Below are 18,944 nucleotides of genomic sequence, written 5' to 3' on the forward strand. Positions count from 1 at the left end.
ATCTCCTTGTGTCACCTGCCAACTACTTGCTATTGCTTAATTCTGCTTTATCTCTGTTTTCCAGTACTTCCCCTGTAGCTCAGCTCTATTTCGGGCCAGGGTATGATATTATTTCTGTGGTTGTGCTCCAGGTGTCTGTGGCTTATTCCTTAGTCTGCTGCAAGAAATAGTTTAGTGGGATGTTATTAAATTCTCACCTAATTGAAATGAATAGAGGTTTCAAAAGAAAAAAAAAAAAAAGAAATAGAAATGTCTAAGGAGTCCAGCTGACAACAGCATCAAGAGGACTGGCGGTGCGGCCGGCAGAGGGCTGGCACCAGGTTTAGTCCTGTCTTGAGACAATGCCTGGGTTGACCTGTAATCCCCAAGGCTGCAAGTTCTCCAAAAGAGCTGTTTTCACTCACAGATTTGGAAGCCAAACATAAATTTGCTAAGCAAACAGTATGAGTCTTGTTCCAACAGCCTTCGTTTCGGAAGGTGGCCAGAAATCCCTGCTGACTCTGCGCTGACTTCAGTGGAGTCCCTAAACCAGGCTGGGTTTCTGGCTCGGTGAAGTTGGTCCTGCTGAAATTTTATCCATGAAAGTTTTTATTCGCTTGGTTGCTTTGATTAATACGGAAAACACAGCCTGAAACAAAAGAAAGTCTTTGAAATGACACAGAAAGTTGTAGCACTACTCTTTTATAAATGTTAGAGATGTTGAAGTGATTAACTATATTCTTTATGCTGCCTGAAGATGTGTACTCTACACTGTATTGAAAACAAACCATATATATATGTATACTTATGCTATACATATATATACTTAAATAAATATAGTTCTCTGACCTCATATTAAATACCTTGTCTTTTTGCCCTCTGGTGGTTCGTTAAAAATACAGTGAACTCCTGTCTGAAAAAAATACAGAAATCTTGCAATATGCCCTATCATTAGGAAAATGAATAGGAGCCTGCTCACGCTAAGTAGATCATGCCTATTTGGAGGGCAAAAACAAGTGGCGCAAGAGGACGAGGAGGGTGTGACTGGGGCCGGGACGCTGTCCTGCATCCTGCCCTGCTCCACCCTTGCTCAGTGACCTTGAGGTGCCACCGCAGGCTGCCCATGAAAGCCAAGGAGATGCCTGAGATGGGAGCGGGTGCGACGGGGGCAGCCCCTTCTCACACCTCCTCGGCATGCCCATGGGTGATGCTTTGGAGAACAGCAGGTAAGAGTGGCAGCACCTGTGGCCCTCCTTCCTCATATAAGAGCCAGGGAGGCTCTCACAAGCCAAACTTTTGTGTCCCCTTTACAGGAAGAGAGCATTGCTGTGGGCTTGCGAGGAGCTTTCACACCACTGCCGCTTTCCCACAGCAGGCTGAGCCCAGGGCAGCGTTACCAAAATCCTCCTGGGTGGTGGAGGACCTCATCTCACAGGGGCTGGGTGGCCAAAAGGAGCATGGGGCTCCTATGGAGGCAGCTGGGACTGAGCCTGGTGCTGGCCCTGGCTCTGACTCACACCAAGTGACTGTGGTGCAATGTGCCTCAGTTTCCCCTCTGTTTAATTGGGAATAATAATAGCCCCTGCAACAATGTCCCATGCAGCACTGTGCGTCTCTCCAAGATGAAAGGATTTCAGGGGACTTTGCAGATGTTAATTAAGAACATTTTTATGACAGGGCATGATGTTATCATTGGGTTAGTATTTTGTTACCTGGAAACACTAAAATGAATATTAGGATTACCTGAAGGCTACCGGATCTGTGTCTTGCCCATGAACTGGATTTATGGAGCTTGTAAAAACGGTGGTAATCTGCTTACTTCTTCTCTGACGCCAGCTTGATTCCTAAAATCTTGGGTCAGGCCATTTAACATTAAAAAGGGTGTTGTAGTTTAGGGGAATTAAACACAGCTAAGAGAAACACAGGTAGGATTAAGTGATTTTGTCTTCAGATGTGGAAAATAAGATAAGCCTAGAGAAAGAACTCTTCCCTTTAGCTATTGTTGCTCTCAAAATGTTGGCATCAACTGGGAAAATGTGCGCTCTGTTTACATTTTTGTCTGTGATATTGGGGTGAATTTTTGGTAGAAAATCCAAAATGTTAAAAACAAAATAGCCTGCTGGACTTTTATTTTCTGGCAAAAACAAAAATAGAAAATTAAGTCCACAGGTCATAAGCTAGAGATCAGTATCCTGCTTCTTATCAGTGAGATATTTTCCACTTACTCCACTCATGGTACTTATTTCACCCCTTTGTGTTTCAACTTGTAGGACCTCACCTAAATTCCCAGCATGCTGTAACCCAACTGATAGATGTCAAATTTGCATTAAAGGAAAAAAACAAACAAACAACAACAACAAAAAAAACGCCAGGGCCTTTACTTATGCAAATATAACTACACAAAACCCCCTTCCCATCTACTCATGCCACTGTTCGTCTCCCCTCAGGTTTACACCTGGCATCAGCAGGAAACAAAAAGACTGTGCAGCACAGCAGGAAATGGGAGCTGTGTTTTTGGGGCTGGAGCTCGCTGTGATTCAGCTGTCTTTCCCTGGGCTGCCCCTGTGCTCCTGCGCTTCTCCCCTTTGTTGTGCCGGAAAAGCGTCACCTCTTTGGACAGGTTGTTCGCTTCGTGGCAGGTCATTTTAGCAGCCGACTTGCCCTTAGCCCAAGGCTTTCTCAGTCCCAGTCACCCACCTCTTCCCTCAGTTCCCTGTATAAGTGAAGGAAGTCTGCGTGCCACAGTAATTATGGTCTGCAAGAAGTCGCCAAGAGTCCTTCCTGGACGGTGTTTTCAAAGGCACCGAAGGGCCTTATGCATGCAGCTCCCATGGAAATGAGGAGTCCCTTGGGCGGCCCGAACCCAATCCTTTGTCTCAGCCGGCATCTTTTTCGGTGCAGAAAGGAGCATTTTGCTGCCCTGAATCTGCAAGTGGGATGCAGAGATGCTGTGGCACTGCACACGGGATGCTCAGTGTGAGAGCCACCAGCAGCCCTTGCAGGGGTTGTGCTTGGCCAGCAAGGCTTTACTTGGCACAGAGAGGAGCAGGAGGTTCCCGTGTGGAGCTTGGGGCTACACCAGACCTCCCGGAGGTGCTGGCCGGCGACGGTAGCCCCGCAGAGTGAGGACGGCCATCCCCGCCGGCGCAAAGCTGCACGTGGCTCAGCCAGGACTGGCAGGCAATTAGAGCATCACCCAGCCAAACCGCCTCACTCCCCTAGGGCACTTATTCACTGTATAAAAGCTCTGCCATCGCGGGGCTCTCCTAGGCACTTCTCTCCGGTTGTTCTCACTGATGAAGTGGGTAAGTCTGGCTTTTAATGGAGCTCCTGAAATGCTGTTTTGTACCTGGGTGGCTGGAGCAGGCAGAGGTCCTGCTCGTGTACTCGCGGAGATGCCGTCTCTGGGGGATGCTGCCCTCGGCCCCGGCGTGCGTGGCTCTGACAGCTGGAGCAGCTCCTCCGTGCTGAATGGAAGAATATCAGGAAAGCACTTCCAGATGGACCGTGAAGCCGGGAGTGGGATTAGTGGGCTTTTCTATGCTTGCTGTTAAATCTAGTCCGAAGGAAGACATTGACTACATAAAGGGCTCAACGCTGCCAGGAGTCAGATACGAGCCTGTACACAGAAAGGTGACTCCTCTAAAGAAACTGGCAGAATTTTTCTGCCATTTTATTGAATTTGAATAAAGCAGCTTCTCAAGTAATAGGAAGAAGCCAATCAACTTCAGTGCCAATGTAAAAGCTAGCAGAGGGACTCTCCAGCTAAACCTGAACATGTTTAACGTTCTGTGTAGGTTAATGGATAAAATAACTCAGATATCCAAACAACTCCCTCTAAGCAAATAATCCCCCTATTTTAGAAGATTTTTATCTTGATGAGCATCACCAGATACTTTAGCATTTTACTTGTAGTAGTAGCATTGTTATTGTTGTTTTTCAAATGGTTGTTTTTATTACTCAGTGATTATTATAATTGTAGTGATAATGATAGTAAGACACAGCATTGTTATTGCTAATAGACACCCAGCGATAGGCTTTTTGGAAGATAAAGCAGATTACTGTAATTATAGACAGAACTAGGGGCGTTCAGAAAATGCAGTTTCTTTACATTCATTTAATTCCCAAACAGTGTCAGAAAAAAATAATCAGAGCACCTTCTGTATGCCCAGTGGTTCCAGTACTTGTTAAAAACCAGCAAAAAAAAATCTGAAGGCAGTGTTTTATGAAGGGGAGCATGAAGGGGGTGATTTTCCTCATGCCTTCCAGGACCAGGGCAAAGCACGACATCCACAGCAGGTTCAGGAGGGAGGTGTGGATGTGCCGGCAGTGCTGCCCCATCCTGTCCCTGGGACATGATCTCAGCTGGCCTCCCCTTCATGCTGCTCATGAGGAGCTGCTGGGATGAAGTTTCACCATCTGAGCTGCTGTGGCAGGCAGTTTGATGTATTTCAGGCTACCGTAGCAAAAACAAGACACTATGGCTTGGGATGAATGCAGTGCAGGCCTGGAATGAAGCTTGCTTGAGATTTTGCCTTGATGCCTTCTCCTTCCTTTCTGCTGGGGTTTCAACTAAGAAACGACCCTGCTGCATTTCTCTTCTTTCTTTTCTTAAAGCTTGCCCACGGGACAGTATAAAGGGGGACTGCAGAGGCAGTGATGCTGATGCTACAGAAGGGAGCTCAGAGCCCCGTAACCGCATGCTGCCCACCCAGCGGACCCCTGTAGGACCATGCTTCAGCAGACAGGCAGGTCGTACGTGCTGCCACGAACCTGTTCTTACCGTCAGCTAGCTCATTTAACCTCAGCTTGGGTTTGCCCCCGTGAACTGCAGCCACGCCTGAGTATTACAGCATGGACACACCTTTAATTTTGGCTTGCCTTTCATCTCCAGTGCTTGGGAGTTGCAGAATGTAAACTTGAAAGGACGTCCTGGTGGGGATGGAGGAGGCTTCCAGCCAAACGGAGGGTCATAACGTCAGTTCTCCTTGGTGAGGTCTCTGAGGGATACTTAGCTGACCTTTGAAGGGCAGCATGAAAACTCTCTGGTTTGCCTGACTCTGATCCCAGGTTGTTTCTGGTCTCATATGAGAAGAGTATGGGGGCAGAAGTGGACAACTGTCTCTCCTCTCCTCTCCTCTCCTATCCTCTCCTCTCCTCGGTAATCCCAGCCTGGTCCCAAGTCACCCCAAGCCTTTCACTGTGTGGGGCCACCTGTGGGAAACTCAGAGCCCTGCATCACAAGGAACCAGACAGTGCCTGTGTGAACTGTCCCTCTTTCTCCTGCTTCTTTCAGGCATAAGCACCTCGCAAGACCATGCACTATTATGGGGAGCGATATAAACACCTATACCTGCCGGGATCGAGCTACATCACTGAAAGCCTCCAGCAGTGCATGCCCCAGCCTGATGCATGCAGCACCACATGCCACCCACTGAGCGTGATCAAGAGCCCGATGCCCAGATGGCAAAGCTATGTGCAACCTTTCACTTACGTCTGCTCACAGCCGACTGTGACCCAGAGCCAGCTGCTGTCTTGCCAGCCCTATGTCCAGCCATGCGTCCTGCTGTGCCCTGAGCCCTGCGAGACCACTCGCCTGCTGCCTTGCAGGAAGCCCAGCGTGAAGCTGAGCACGACGCAGAGTTTCCAGCCCTGTGAGAATGGCCACTACGAGAAGAAGCGTGTGGCCAAGAGCCTCCCACCCTGTGCACCCAGGTGCCCAGAGCCAGGCAAGCTGAGGTTCCCACCATGTGGGATCAAATACTCGGCCTCCTGCAAGGATGAGCGTTCATCACAGAAGATATCCAGATGCTCGTCTCAGCGGTATGGCACGGAGCTCCGGTCCCTGCAGGGGTTGACCGGCGGCTATTCCCCACCGCTGCGGGGAGTCACTGAGTGTCCCCCGCAGAAGTACGTGACACAGTGCTTTCAGCAGGAATATGTGAGCACGTTCCCTCACCAGAAGTGCACGAAGGGGTACCCGACACAGGAGTGCATCACCACCTACACCTCGCAGCAGAATGGAACCAAGAGCTTGCAGCAGCCACAGGTGCCTAAGTGCCCCCCCGGCACCAGAATAAAGGAGAGCTCATCACAGCAACGCGTGACCAAGTGCTCACTGCTGCAGGAGGGGGTCAAGCACAAGAGCTCATCCATGCAGCACATCAGCAAGTCCAAGTGCCTCCACTCGTGTGCCAACCAGCACTCGCCACGGCACCACTCAGGGGGGGTGAAGCGTTCGAGCCACCCCAAGAAGAGCCGCTGTGCTTCGAAGTGGCTCTGGTGAAGGAGCTGAAGACGTATCCATGAAAACTGCAAGCTATATAGCTGGGGCCTGAGGTTTATCTTCCCCCATTCCTAACCCCTGGAGATGCTTTTCCTGCATGTTCCCCTTATTTTAATCAATGCTAAACTTGTAGCGTGCATTGCCTTCCTTTCATGGCTATTCTTTAGTTATTAAATAACTCAAGTTACACACTTTAGTTATTCCTGCAACAGAAAAGGTGTTAGTGAGAAGTTAAGTAACTCTGAGCAGGTGCTCAGACTTTGAACTTTAAGCTGATACATCTCTGTGGTAATGTTTGTACCCCCAAGAGGTTTTTACTGTTACTGGATCAATTATACTCACCGGTTGTGACCATTGTATTAAATCTCAGGTTGCAGCTGGATTCCTGCTGTCTGGTGTCTGATTCATTTTCCATCTTTTAAAAATTATTTCTAATACTAGCAGTCACATTATTCCCTGCTGTTGTGCTACTCCTGTGTGTAAAATAGTGCCAGTAATCTCACTTTTAGGACTAGAAAGATTTACCAGCTGTGGGAACAGATCTTGGTGCTTAAAGCTTAGCCAGAGACACATAAAAAGAGCAGCATGGGCTGGTATTTAGAAGGCTTGATTAATGCAATGAGACTCATTAGCAGCTGTCTTCTGCTCTGACAGGCAAGTTCACCCCTAGACAAACCACTGCTGGGCAGATTATGAAATGGGTTATGTGGGATAGCCCCTGGGATAGCAGGGGGAGGGAGGACAGTGCATAAAGTCCCTTATGATGCTGGGACCCCGAGCTGGTCCAGCTCACATCAAGGATAACCAGCATCAATAGTTTGTGGTTATAGAAGTGCGAGTAGAGGGAAAAGCAACTTCCAGCTGTTCCTAGATGAGAACGTTTTCCTAGAGAATGCCCAGTATTTATCTTGTTTGGTCAATATTTCCGTTTCCTAATATATATAAATAAACTCCCAGAGCACATTTCTCTGCACACCTGCCCTCACCTCGTGTCCCTCCCAGGAGGTGCAGCGCCGGGCAGTGGCAGCTTTCTGTCAGCACCCAAAGGTGCAGTGCGAAAGCTGGTGGCTCCTCCTGGCGTTGCTTTGTTGCCCTACACTGCTGAGCTGGCTCCCTGGGCAAATCCCAGCAGGAAAACCCCAGCTTCCTCTGCAGCACCCCAAACAGACAGAGCAGGATTTCCCTAGACCCTCCCCCTCCTTTTTTTTTTTTTTTTTTTTTTTTTTTTTTTTTTTTTCTTTCTAATAAAGTGATAGATTTGCCCATAAAAATAGAGACCAATGCTACCAGCAGTCCTCCAGGCCTTTGAAGAGTCCTGCAGGGAGAGAGAATTCATTTTACCTTTAACCCTGGGGAATCAAGTGAAAAGAGAGGAGGCTGAGCAAATGCTCCCTCCTGATGACCTCACCTGGGGTCAGCCCCTTTCTTATCCCAGTTCTGTGTAACACCTGGCTCCTTTCCACCCTGGCATGAGGCAGGGGCCCAAAGGTCTGCAGGTGTTAGAGGGAGATGGAGCTCCACAACTGCACGAGGGTGTCACAGCCCAGGCCGTGGGGCAGTTCTCCCACCTGCATTTATACCACGTGCATGGTTGAAAGGGCTCGGCTGGTCTCAGCTGCTCTTGTTCCCAAAGGATTCATCTTCCGCTTTGGTTAGCATGAGAAAGATGGGATTGAGCAGCAGAAAAGGTTCCCTTCTAAGAATCCGAGGTTCTGTTTCTGTAGTTTTGCTCTTGACAAAGGGTTAGGCTGATATGAAAAATAAAAAACTGAGATCTCCAGGCAGCCACTGAATGATGCCTGGGCTTTTACCGGCTCTCTGCACAAGGATGGTTTTTATGATGTTTTGTTGGCCAGAGTCAGTAATGTAACTTTGTCTTGGAGCCACCGTCTGAAAAGAGTCCAAGGACCCCCACAGGCCTTTGCCCACTTTGCTCACACTCAGACTGCCCCTGCTGTGCCCCAAGCCTGTAAGGCAGCACCGTCCCCTCTCTTCCCCGAGCCACCCTGGCAGCAGATCCATGCTCCATCACCATTAGTGGGCTGGATCTGCTCACGGAGAGGTCAGGAGCTCAGCAAAGAAATGAGCAGGCGGCCTCAAAGGTGACATGGATCTGGTAATCCCAAAGATGAGATGAGGCAGTGCTGCATCCTTGTGGTGGTGAAAGCCAACCGCAGGCTGTGAGAGCCAGAGCACAGGCAGCAGCAGGAGGAAAGTGATGATTCCCCTGAGGCTGGCACTCAGGAGGCTGCATCCAGGCCTCCGTGTCTGGCGTTGGTGCTCAGCCATGGATGGCTGGGAGTGAGCCCCGTGGCAGCTGCCTGGGCTGCTGGGGCACTGGTTGCAAGAGAAAAGGCTGGGACAGCCGGGCAGATTCTCCCCGTAGAAAAAAGCACTGAAGGAACAGCTTATTACTGCTTCTACCCACTGAATGAGTGTTTAGAAGGAAGACAGGCTCTTCTCCGATGTGCACTGCAACAGGGTGGGCTACAAAGGGCCTTTGTCTGTGTTCAGGTTTTCTTGGCACAGTTTTCCCCATTCAACAGTTCTAGCACAGGACATCCCATCGGGGCAAGCTCCACAGTGCCGCATTAGTAAGAGGTGTGAGACATTTAAAGCTGTGTTTCTAACCCCATCCCCAAGGTGTTTTTGTGCAGGCGGCATTATAACTTCTAGAAATTACACAGCAACCCTGCTCTCCTTTCTTCCTACAAGGAAGACTGGGAGGTATAAATGAGCTTCCAGTTTGGGCAAGTGGGTGCTCTGCAGGTAAAGTAGCCTAGAAACCAGAATTTCCATTTTTCTGGACACTTTCTCCTTTTTAAAGAAGGGTAAGATCAGAAATTGATTCAGATGTCACCAAGAAATGAATAAGAAGCTGAAATTGGCAAAGAACATGAAGCACATTTTTTTTTTTTTTTTACATAAAACATCATCATTTTCTAATAACAGAGCTTAGCAGGGCTATTCTCCACCATGAACTATGAATTCTGGGTCTGGCTTTTCAGATAACTTTGTGTGTACTTTTCATTGTCTCTTGTGAAAGAATGGGGAAAATAATCCTGACAATTAAGATTGGTGATGTGAAGTTTCCACACAGCAAGGAATGTCAGAACATTTCAAAAATATTCATTATCAGTTTATACATGCAAAGAATTTTATCATTATAATATTAATAGTATGTTAGCTGAGAAACACCTCAGGGCTGAGTAACAGCACCTTTCGAATATGCATTTTTTGATTGAAGTGCCTAAGTTGTTCTCACAAACAGGATGTTGTTTCAAGCCTTGATAACTCACAGTATTTTGCATTTTCATTAAACGTTGCATTTCTGTTTGCATTCAAAAGCAATCATTTCAACATAGGTTAGGAAGGCAGCTTCTGCTAAGCCTGTGCAAGTTACAGAGAGATGTTCCCTCTTTAGGTAAATTTCTGAACACATTAAGCCTCCAGAATGAATCTCTCTTGACTTTCAGTCATCTCTTAAATCTTTATGGACATAGCGATGCCTGTCGACGCACTGATCTGCCAGAGTGAGCATCCCTGTGTTGTCTCCTGCTCTCCAATGGATTCAGCCCCAGCAGAGGAAGAAAAATGGAGACAAACCTGGCAATTTATACACCAAATAGGTAGATCAAAATTTTTAGAAGTGACTTTCAGTGAATTTTGGTACTGGGCCTGAGGCCATTTTAAGGAACCTCTTTCAAGGCATCTTAAATGAGCAAGGCATGAGATAGTCCTTCGTGCAGACATGAAGTTTATCTACAGAGGTTTGAGAACTTTTGGGTAAATTGATGGCCAAAATCCATAGATGCCAACTGTTGTACCTCCCTGCCCTAAGTCATGGCTGTTCATCTGAACCATTCCTGAAAAATGTTTGTCTCATCCACTGCTAAAAGTCTCCAATGAGATATTGGAGACTCTATTATCTCAAATAGAGATTCCACAACCTCTCTTACCCATTCCTGCATGTCAGTAACCACTTGATAAAATTATTTCCCCGTGTTTAAATCTCCTTTGATGCACTTTTTGCTCATGACTACTATTCCTGTCCTCAGCATGTGTAAACCACAGCTAAATCCTTTCACTTTGCCATCTGCCTTTTATCTGCAGAAATTCTTACCTTATCTCCCTTCAGCCATCTCTTTTGTAAGCGGACATAATTCAGAGATTATGCTTTTTAACATTCTGATTTCACTTGGTGACTGGTGACAGATGCTCACCAACTGGTCAGTACCTAGAGCAGGAGAGGGGATCTTCAAGCAGAATGTCATCCTCTGTCTACAAAGCTGTGACAACTCTTTGACAAAGGACGGGAACCAAATAACTAGATTTGTTTCATTGCTGACAAAAAGGGGGGATGTGCAGTCTGCAAAATTCTGTTTTACACTCCTCTGAGGCACTTACAGGGTGAACACTGTGGTACCTCCATCTAAATGCTAGGATGGATTTAGGGAACTGAATTACAAATCCCATACCTAGAAGCACCTGGGCATATCTTCATATCATATTGCGTATTTGCAATATATCAGTTACCATCTGCAAACCACTGCTCACATGGTTACGGTTTAAGTCGCAGCTGGACAAACTGGAGTGAGATGCATTCCCACGCTAACAGACGGAAGTGGTAGAATCACATCAGCAACGAATTTAGACCATAAAGATATAATACAAGGGAACCCCACAGCATGTAACAGTATGTACTGTCAAGAATTGAATAATGTTGGTAAACAATCTTAAAATAATTATAGTAATTATAAGTGTTACACATGCGGGAAAAATTGTTTGGGAAGTAATTAGGACCTCATGCACAAAGGTTGTCTCATCTTCCTGGAAGTTGAAGAAAGTATATAAAACTCACAGGATTCAGGGCTCCTCTGGCCATTTCTCTTGACTACCTCCTGGACAGCTGGTAAGTCCCATTCACCTCAATCTAATTATATCAAGCAAGATGGTGCTTTAACCTCAGCTGGCATTTAACAGCAAAGCACTCTGCAGTTTCTAAAATTATAAGTGGGATTCTTTATAGAAGAGTCTGCTAGAAATTACTTAGTTGTATTCTTGGATTGTGTTCAGCTGTAAAAATGTATATATGGGGACTGTAATCCTTATTAAAAATGAAATGCAATTTTCTTATTTTCAGAAAACTATATATATCTATACGTTATCCAATATGAATGTCATTTTAACCTAAATTCAGTTAGAATTTAGGTAATATTGTCCTAGTTTTGGCTAGGAAATTTTTCCTCCTCTTTCATTAAAAAATGTAAAAGATCTGAGCTATTCAAGCCAGCTGTTGAATAGCAATTATGTTTGCATCCAAAGCATGGATAGAACCAAGAATTCATTTCACTAAAAAGTGATGCCTACTGGTTTTATCCATCAGTTATCCTTGCAGCTCTGTACATAGCCAGAGCATCTTTGTTTGGGCTAAGACACCTTCATCATAGTGCTAGGAGAAGAATCTCTGCAAGGACAATTGTTTTCATGCTGAATGATTTCAGGGTTTTTCTGATGAGAGTATCTGACACTGAGCATTGAAAGACAAGAAATACTAGACAAGATAAGTAAGGGGATTCCCCAAAATTTTCTTCCTAATCAGTGACAGAAACAGACATTTCACATGATTTAAACACCTACCTCTGAATGAGCTCGATCACACTCTGGAAGTGCCTGTTTCTCTCCTGGACAGAAATGAAGTGACTACTTTATAGGTAATCCTCTATATCATGCAGTTTTTAACTTTGACAGATAAATCCCACAATGTGTTTATATAGTTTCCTGTGAATGGCCTAAAAATATATATTCAGGGTCTAGGCAATAGAGTAGGCACCAAAAATCTCCAAGAAGTTCTTGGCTCTACCGCCAATGCTCTCTGCAAACCGCCTGGAAGTACCTGGAGGCGAGATATTCCTAAGAGCTTGGGGTACCGAAGCTGGGTCCTTCCACCTCCCGCACAGCAGTCCCAGCTTGCAGGACTAGGATGATGGCCTTTCCTCCCATCCCTGCCCTGTGCAGGCTCCTCAGCATGCGTGAGATTCTCAGAACAGAGCCTCTCTGTAGCTTTGTGCTGATAACAGCGCCCGGCGCAATCTCAGCATAGGTGCAGGAATCCTATTACAAGTGATTATCCAAACGAGGGCTGGGCGTGCTCTATCACAAACACCAAAATGATCCCAGACAAGGATATTTATCCATTCTCCAGCACAGGGATATCAAGTACCCCTTCCCATATGACCAGTGGCTTCAGGGCACCAGCAGTGGTTCTGCTGAAGCCCCCAGCCACAGCTGCCGTACCTCTCCAGTTGTCCTTGGTGGCTGCCCAGTCAGCATATGTGCCTGGGAAAGGGAAAAGAGGAGCTGAGCCCTCGGGAAAGGCCTGTGGGCAAGGGCTGGAGGGAACTACCTGGGGTGGAGAATGGTTAGAGCCAGGCTTAGGTGTCCTTTTGGCAGGATGAGAAGGAGTCAGGGTGATGGGGATATGATAAGCAAAGCAAGGGGACAGGAAATAGGACGGGGAGCCTGGACTGACATGGGAGCATCATCTGAAATTAGAATCTCATATCTCCTCTGTGACAGCATCTACATTACCTACACAGCCCCTGTAACTAAAATACCTGTGCTGGGCCCCTATCTGCTTGCGCTGTTTGTGTCTGTGTGGGAGGGGCAGGGCGCGGGTGCCAACATTTCCCAAAACACCGCTGTGGTCTCACTGTGTGCTGCAGGTTTGCCACCATTTCACCCAGATGTCCTTCGGTGGGGGGTGGCACGCAGGATGCTGCTCCTATCCATGCGACGTGCAGTGCCCACAACCACTTGCTACCAGCTGCAATGACCCTTGTGTTGTATCCTGCGCTGCCTCCAGAGTCATTATATTCCCCCCTCCCGTCGTCGTGACGTTCCCGGGGCCGATCCTCAGCACCTGCCCACAGGAGACAGTGGTGGGAAGTTCTGCTGTCTCGCAGGGGTGTGCACCAGCCCCACTGACGTCTCTGGGGGCAGAAGTCCTGCACTCCGAGCCATCTGTGGGGAGATTCATCCCCAGCTACCTGCCTCAATGTGCCCCAAGGTGCTCCTATGTGTTTTCTTCCCACTGGATTCATCCTTGCAATAGGCCCAGCTACAGACGATACCGACCACCTGATAGTGAGAGGGAAGAACACATTCCAGAGAAGGAGAAACCAGAAACAGAAACTACAAATGCAGCAAATGAAGAAAAAGAGACCTCAGAAGCATAGCACAGCAGCACCAACCCCAACAAGCATGTCCAAGGGCCTTGTGGATTCCTACTGCCTCTCTCAAGCAGATTTACCTATGTTTTCTTTAAATTATGCTTTACATTAAGTTAATGTTTTTTTCCTCAAGTACATTCTCAGGCCAGCAGGTAATTTGGCCAAAAAATGCCCCCAATTCTAAATTGCATTAACACTAAACATACATTATTTCATTCTCAGAAACATTTTGCTCTTTTTGCATTGCTTTGCCAGAAAAATGCAGGCAGCAGTTGTTTCAAGATCAACACAAACGTAGTCAGTTAAGACATTATAAACCCTTTCCCTGCTAAAGCTAGTTAGACTCGTCTTTTCACTTAAGAGAATTAGTCACTTCACTTTTTCCTTTGATAAATAAGTATACACATATATTATATAAACACAAGCCATTTGTTTCTGCCTTTCAACTTCACTGCAGGAAAGCAGTCTAGTGGGAAACAAATCCTGTATTTATATTTTACTTTTCTTTAACAACAAAAAAAAATAAATATTTGGTGATATGTGTCACTGGCATCTAGGAGAAGCCTGAGTGCAGCATGAGAGTGACAGAATTTGCATCTCAAACTGTATCAGTCCATCTGTTATTTATTCCAGAAGCCTTGTCCTGTCCTTTCCCTTCACATTAAAGTTATTCTGCATTATTCTTATTGTCGTTTTCTCATTTTCTCTCTCTTTGTGTCCCGATTTTCACACACCTACTGGTGAAATTTAGATGGCAAACATCAAAACCAAGTCTGCCAGTCCTGCTCACCCATGAAGTGAAAAAAATAAACAACTCCCTCTGCAGTCCCCAGCTCTGTGCACAAAACACTTTCACTTGACCCTCATCCTGTTGCTTGTGTTTTTGAGACTTCATGGCTTAACCTGCCAGCTGAAAGCAGTAAGATGAAGAGGGATGATACTGATTTTTTTCTTTATTTATTTAGGTTCAGGAAAAAAATATCCAGCTCCCCCCAGTTCTATGCTTATTTTCCACTGATGATTTCTACACAATTTAAGTGCAAGCATTGCCCATTGGGTTCCAGGAACATGCGGATACAGTTTGACACCTCTGCCCATCCTCACAAGCTACCAGCCCGTTTTAACCCAAGGGAGAGAAAATTCTCAGGCAAACTCATTTCTAACGCATGCATAAAGTTGTTTAACCCCAGTGAAATGTGAAAGCTGGCTAAATGCAAATTCCCCATTGCTGGGCCAGTGAGCCGTGAGCAGATGCTGTGAACATCAGGGCGTGCACCTTTTTCTGCAGGCAGCCTGTGCAGTCCCATCCAGACACAGTTGTTTTTCCAGAGACTTCAAAGGCAAACGGAATTGCAGGAAACTTTATGGCAAGGTGAAAACATGTGAAGCAGCCTGGATCCCTGCCAGTCTCCTGGCTTACCCTGCCCTGTCTCCCTGGGAAGCTGCCAGGCTCTGGGAAGACAGCTTCTGTCCATCTGTCTGATGCTGCCTCTGGAATTTCATCCTCACTGTGGTCTGCTCACATGGATGTCCACCTAGGAGATGAGCAGCCCATGCACGCTCCCTACCCCTCTGTAAATCTGTACTTCCTAAAACAAGCCCCCACAAATATAAGGTAGTTCCCTTGCCTAGAAGACCAGCCCTGCTCACTGCGGGCATGCCTAGCTGCACACTTCCAATCAAGAAGAGCTTAAAAATTCATCTAATCACTTTTATTCATCACTACTCTGATTTTCTGCCAAGGGAATCCTAGAAGGGCAGAAATTGGAGGGATTTGAAGTTTTCCTTTTATAAGATGGGAACTCTTGCAAATGTACTTGTCTTGCAGATGTTACCATGTGCCCTACTTTATCGATCCGATATGGATCAATTACTGTATCTCAGAAGATGAGCTTGTGAACTGTGTCACGCCCTAGATAAGACAGGAGGCAGTACAGAGATATTAAGCTTATGTTGTTTGCATGGCTCACGCAAAAAGTGTTGTGAAAAACTTGGTAATGAGGTCGTCAGTGGGGTGGAGCTCTCAGGAACCTCCAGTCCCAAAGACCCTGTCCTGACTCATTACCTCCACCCCATCCAGTCCAGTGGTTCAAGGAGTTTAAGGATAATCCAGTTGCACAACAGGGCTCAGGAACCCATTTTCACCTGCTGAGGATGACTCAAATTATTATTATTATTATTACTATTTTTTAGAGTACAAAGCCTGAAAACAGCTAACTTTGTTTTTTCTTGAGAATGAAGCAGCTTGCACAAGATACTCTGTACTCTGAGATCCTTGCTGAGGATTCTTAGAGAAGAGCCACAGGCTGTTCATCCTAGGGACTTTCAGCTTGATCCCTTTTGGAGAAATTTGTGTATAGCATCCAACCCCATGCACCATAATGCTCTGCTGCCTGGAATACAGATGTGTCTTTTGGGTCCACTGAATTAATTGATGCACATCATGTTCACAGAACCCTCAATGTTCTGTACTTATCTGCCTATGCCATGCCTTGAGACATTTAGGTAAACAGTCTAACAAAAAATGGCACTTCTGATAATACTGCATCTTTCTGCCAATTTGATCTTCGCTCTTGGTCTTTCCTCCTTTAACTGCCTCTAACCACCTCCTGCAAACACATTTCACTTCTTTCTTTGGCAATGCCAGTTTTAGTGCCTTCCATTCATTTTGCCTTGCATGTAGGAACCCAGCTGTTTCTCTGCCTTCCCCTGCTCTTTCTGTCATTAAGAAGGACACCGCCTTTCATTTTCACTTTAACATCCCACATTGTCTTCTCCCTGTTTCTTGCAAGCCTTAATTCTCTTTACACCTGCATGGCACAGAAAATTATCATCTTATGAGATAACTGATGCCTGAAAGCCACCTAACCTGTCTAAGGGCACTGTATATATAAGGGTGGATCTAGCATTTAGACACACCTAATTATTATTAGCCTTATTACTGATAACCTGTCATTATAATTTTAATATTGCACATTAGCCAAGCTTATGACAGAGCCAGGCAGGCCAAGACATGGGACAGACAAGAGAAGGGGCAGAATGCATCTTGCACACAGAGAAGGTGCTGGTGGGAAGGCGCTTTTACTGTTTAAATCTCTTTTCAAGTTGTGACTTGAACTACAAGGAGAGCACTGAATCACAGCATGGATGAGGTGGGAAGGGACCTCTGGGTCCACCTGGTCCAACCACTGCTCAAGCAGGGCCACCTAGAGCAAGATGCTCAGGACCATGTGCAGAAGCTTTTGAGGATCCCCAAGGAGGAGACTCTACAGCTTCTCTCATCACTGGCCTTTATGGCAGCTTTTTATTCATGTTTTAGCCTTATTAACTTGAGTTGGAAGGACCAATGCAATGCAGATTTTTTATTTATTTATTTATTTATTTATCTGGTGACAAGAGCCTCCTCTGTCTCCAAATTTAATGTGTTTAATTTAATGTGTTTAACAGCACTCTGTGACATCAGAAGTGCTCTTTCAGGGCAATAGGCTTGAAGGAACTAAAAGTCAGCTTCCAGATTTTCTTTCTGAGATTAGAATGTTTAATTAGCTAATGAACTAGAATGAAGATTTAATTAATAGCTTTGGAATTAATAGATTTTTAAATTGGATGCTAGCACCACACCTCTGTGAGCCATAGGAAAATACAGGGATAAAGATTCCCTCTGACAGTATCAGTACATAACACGAACACCAAGAAAAATATTTAAAAATAAATACTAAAAATGGATTATTGACAAACGCCGAAGTCCCGAGGCTCTACACTCCAAAACCTGAACCCCCTATCATAAGAATGGGTCTATATACAACTCTACCATACTTTTATTCTAAGAAGGCTCAGCTAACCTCTGGCACTTTTCGTGGTCTTCACCAAAAGACAAAAGTGCTGTTCAGGGCTGTATTTTCCTGAACAGGCAGTGACACTACATCCTTCCCACCTTCACAAACTTCTGGGTTCTCACCGAGGTCCCTCACCCGTCTGCTGCAGCCCTGGTACAGAGAAGACATGAATCTCTTCTTCCTCAGAGTCCAGATCTTATGGGGTGGGACGGGGTGGGGCTACTTCACGGAGAAGCCTCATCCAGGCCACTCTGCCAGCTCTTCCCATGTGTGGGGATTCAGATGGGCCAACATCCTCCCCAAAAGCACAGCCACATCACTGCCCAAATGAGGTGGCTCTGACCTGAGGAACGTGTCTGGGTAATGGGTATGCCATGTGTGGCTCAAGAGGTGCACGTTGGCTAGCTTTGATATGAAGCAAAATTATACATGGACATGCAAGTTGCAGATACACCTTGGGCTGCAATTTAGCATGCCCTCAGGTTTTATCAAGGCGAGCAGTACTCACCTATTAAAGAAATTCAGTTCTGTTTTGTTTTTAAGATGAAAGATTCTCAGTGAGATTACAGTAATGTAATTATTCCAGAGCACCAAGCATCTCATTTAGTGGTGGGAAAGAATTCTTCAGCTTCAGAATTATTTGTGTGTATAACTATTTAATCACAGCTTTTTGTTGTACTGTAGCTAGAAAACCTTTCTGTAAGAGAGGAAATCCACATAATTAGAAAGCTGTATTTTGTCATTAAATACTTAAAGATGAGACTCAGTATCCAGGATGTAAGAGGGACATGAGCAGGCTGGAGTTGGTGACTATGAATTCCCCTTGGAAGCAGGGTGAATTATGCTGAAAGGGATTAAGTGACAAAAGTGGAAAAGGCAAAAAATAGAAGAAAGACATTTTAATGTCAACAAAAACTGGAACACAGTGGTGACTGAATAAAGGATCCCCATGTAGGTGGAGTTTCTGAACTTTTAGTGGTCTCAAAGACTGACACTGCAAATAGGCAGCAGAAATTCTATGTTCACTTAGAAAAATAGAATTATTTAGGTTGGAAAAGACCTTTAAGAGTATCAAGTCCAACTGTCTACCTGACCTACCAACTCCCATCACTGAAGCATGTCCTTTAGTACCACTTAAGTGTTTATGGAAAGGTCTCCAGGCTCCACTAAGTGTATCTGCAGCCTACAAGAGATGCTTAAATACGTATTTTTTGATACCTAATTGCAGAGATCTCCATCTGGAAGTAAGTCTCACCCCCAAATCTGCACTCTTCCACCATGATTATCATCCTTTTTTTTTTTTTCTTTTTTTCTCCTGCATAATGGTGTTTGCTGTTTTCTTGCAACCACTATATTCCACATCTGCCCAGCATTGCTATGATATGATAAAATCTGCAGAAAAAAAAAAAAAAAAAAGGCTAAGAATAATGTTTTGTTACAATCTGCAATAATAACATAGGCAATTTCCTTTCAGACAAATGAACCTTCAAACCAATTTAGAAAATTATAGCATGGCACAGGTGAGAGCAATAGCAATTATGCCAGCTTTGTCTTTAAGATTTAATCTTAGTATGTAAAGCAGCTGTGTAAGCATCAGAGAACAGTATGGGG

General features: G+C 45.5%; 1 protein-coding gene across 1 annotated transcript; it reads left to right on the plus strand.

Moving 5' to 3' along the window:
* Window positions 1-5,296: 5,296 nt before the first annotated feature.
* Window positions 5,297-6,265, plus strand: LOC118178273. Its single transcript, XM_035346657.1, has one exon. The coding sequence runs from the start codon at window positions 5,297-5,299 to the stop codon at window positions 6,263-6,265; it is 969 nt and encodes a 322-aa protein (XP_035202548.1).
* Window positions 6,266-18,944: the final 12,679 nt, after the last annotated feature.

Source organism: Oxyura jamaicensis, chromosome 25 (genome assembly GCF_011077185.1).
Source record: "Oxyura jamaicensis isolate SHBP4307 breed ruddy duck chromosome 25, BPBGC_Ojam_1.0, whole genome shotgun sequence".
NCBI lineage: Eukaryota > Metazoa > Chordata > Aves > Anseriformes > Anatidae > Oxyura > Oxyura jamaicensis.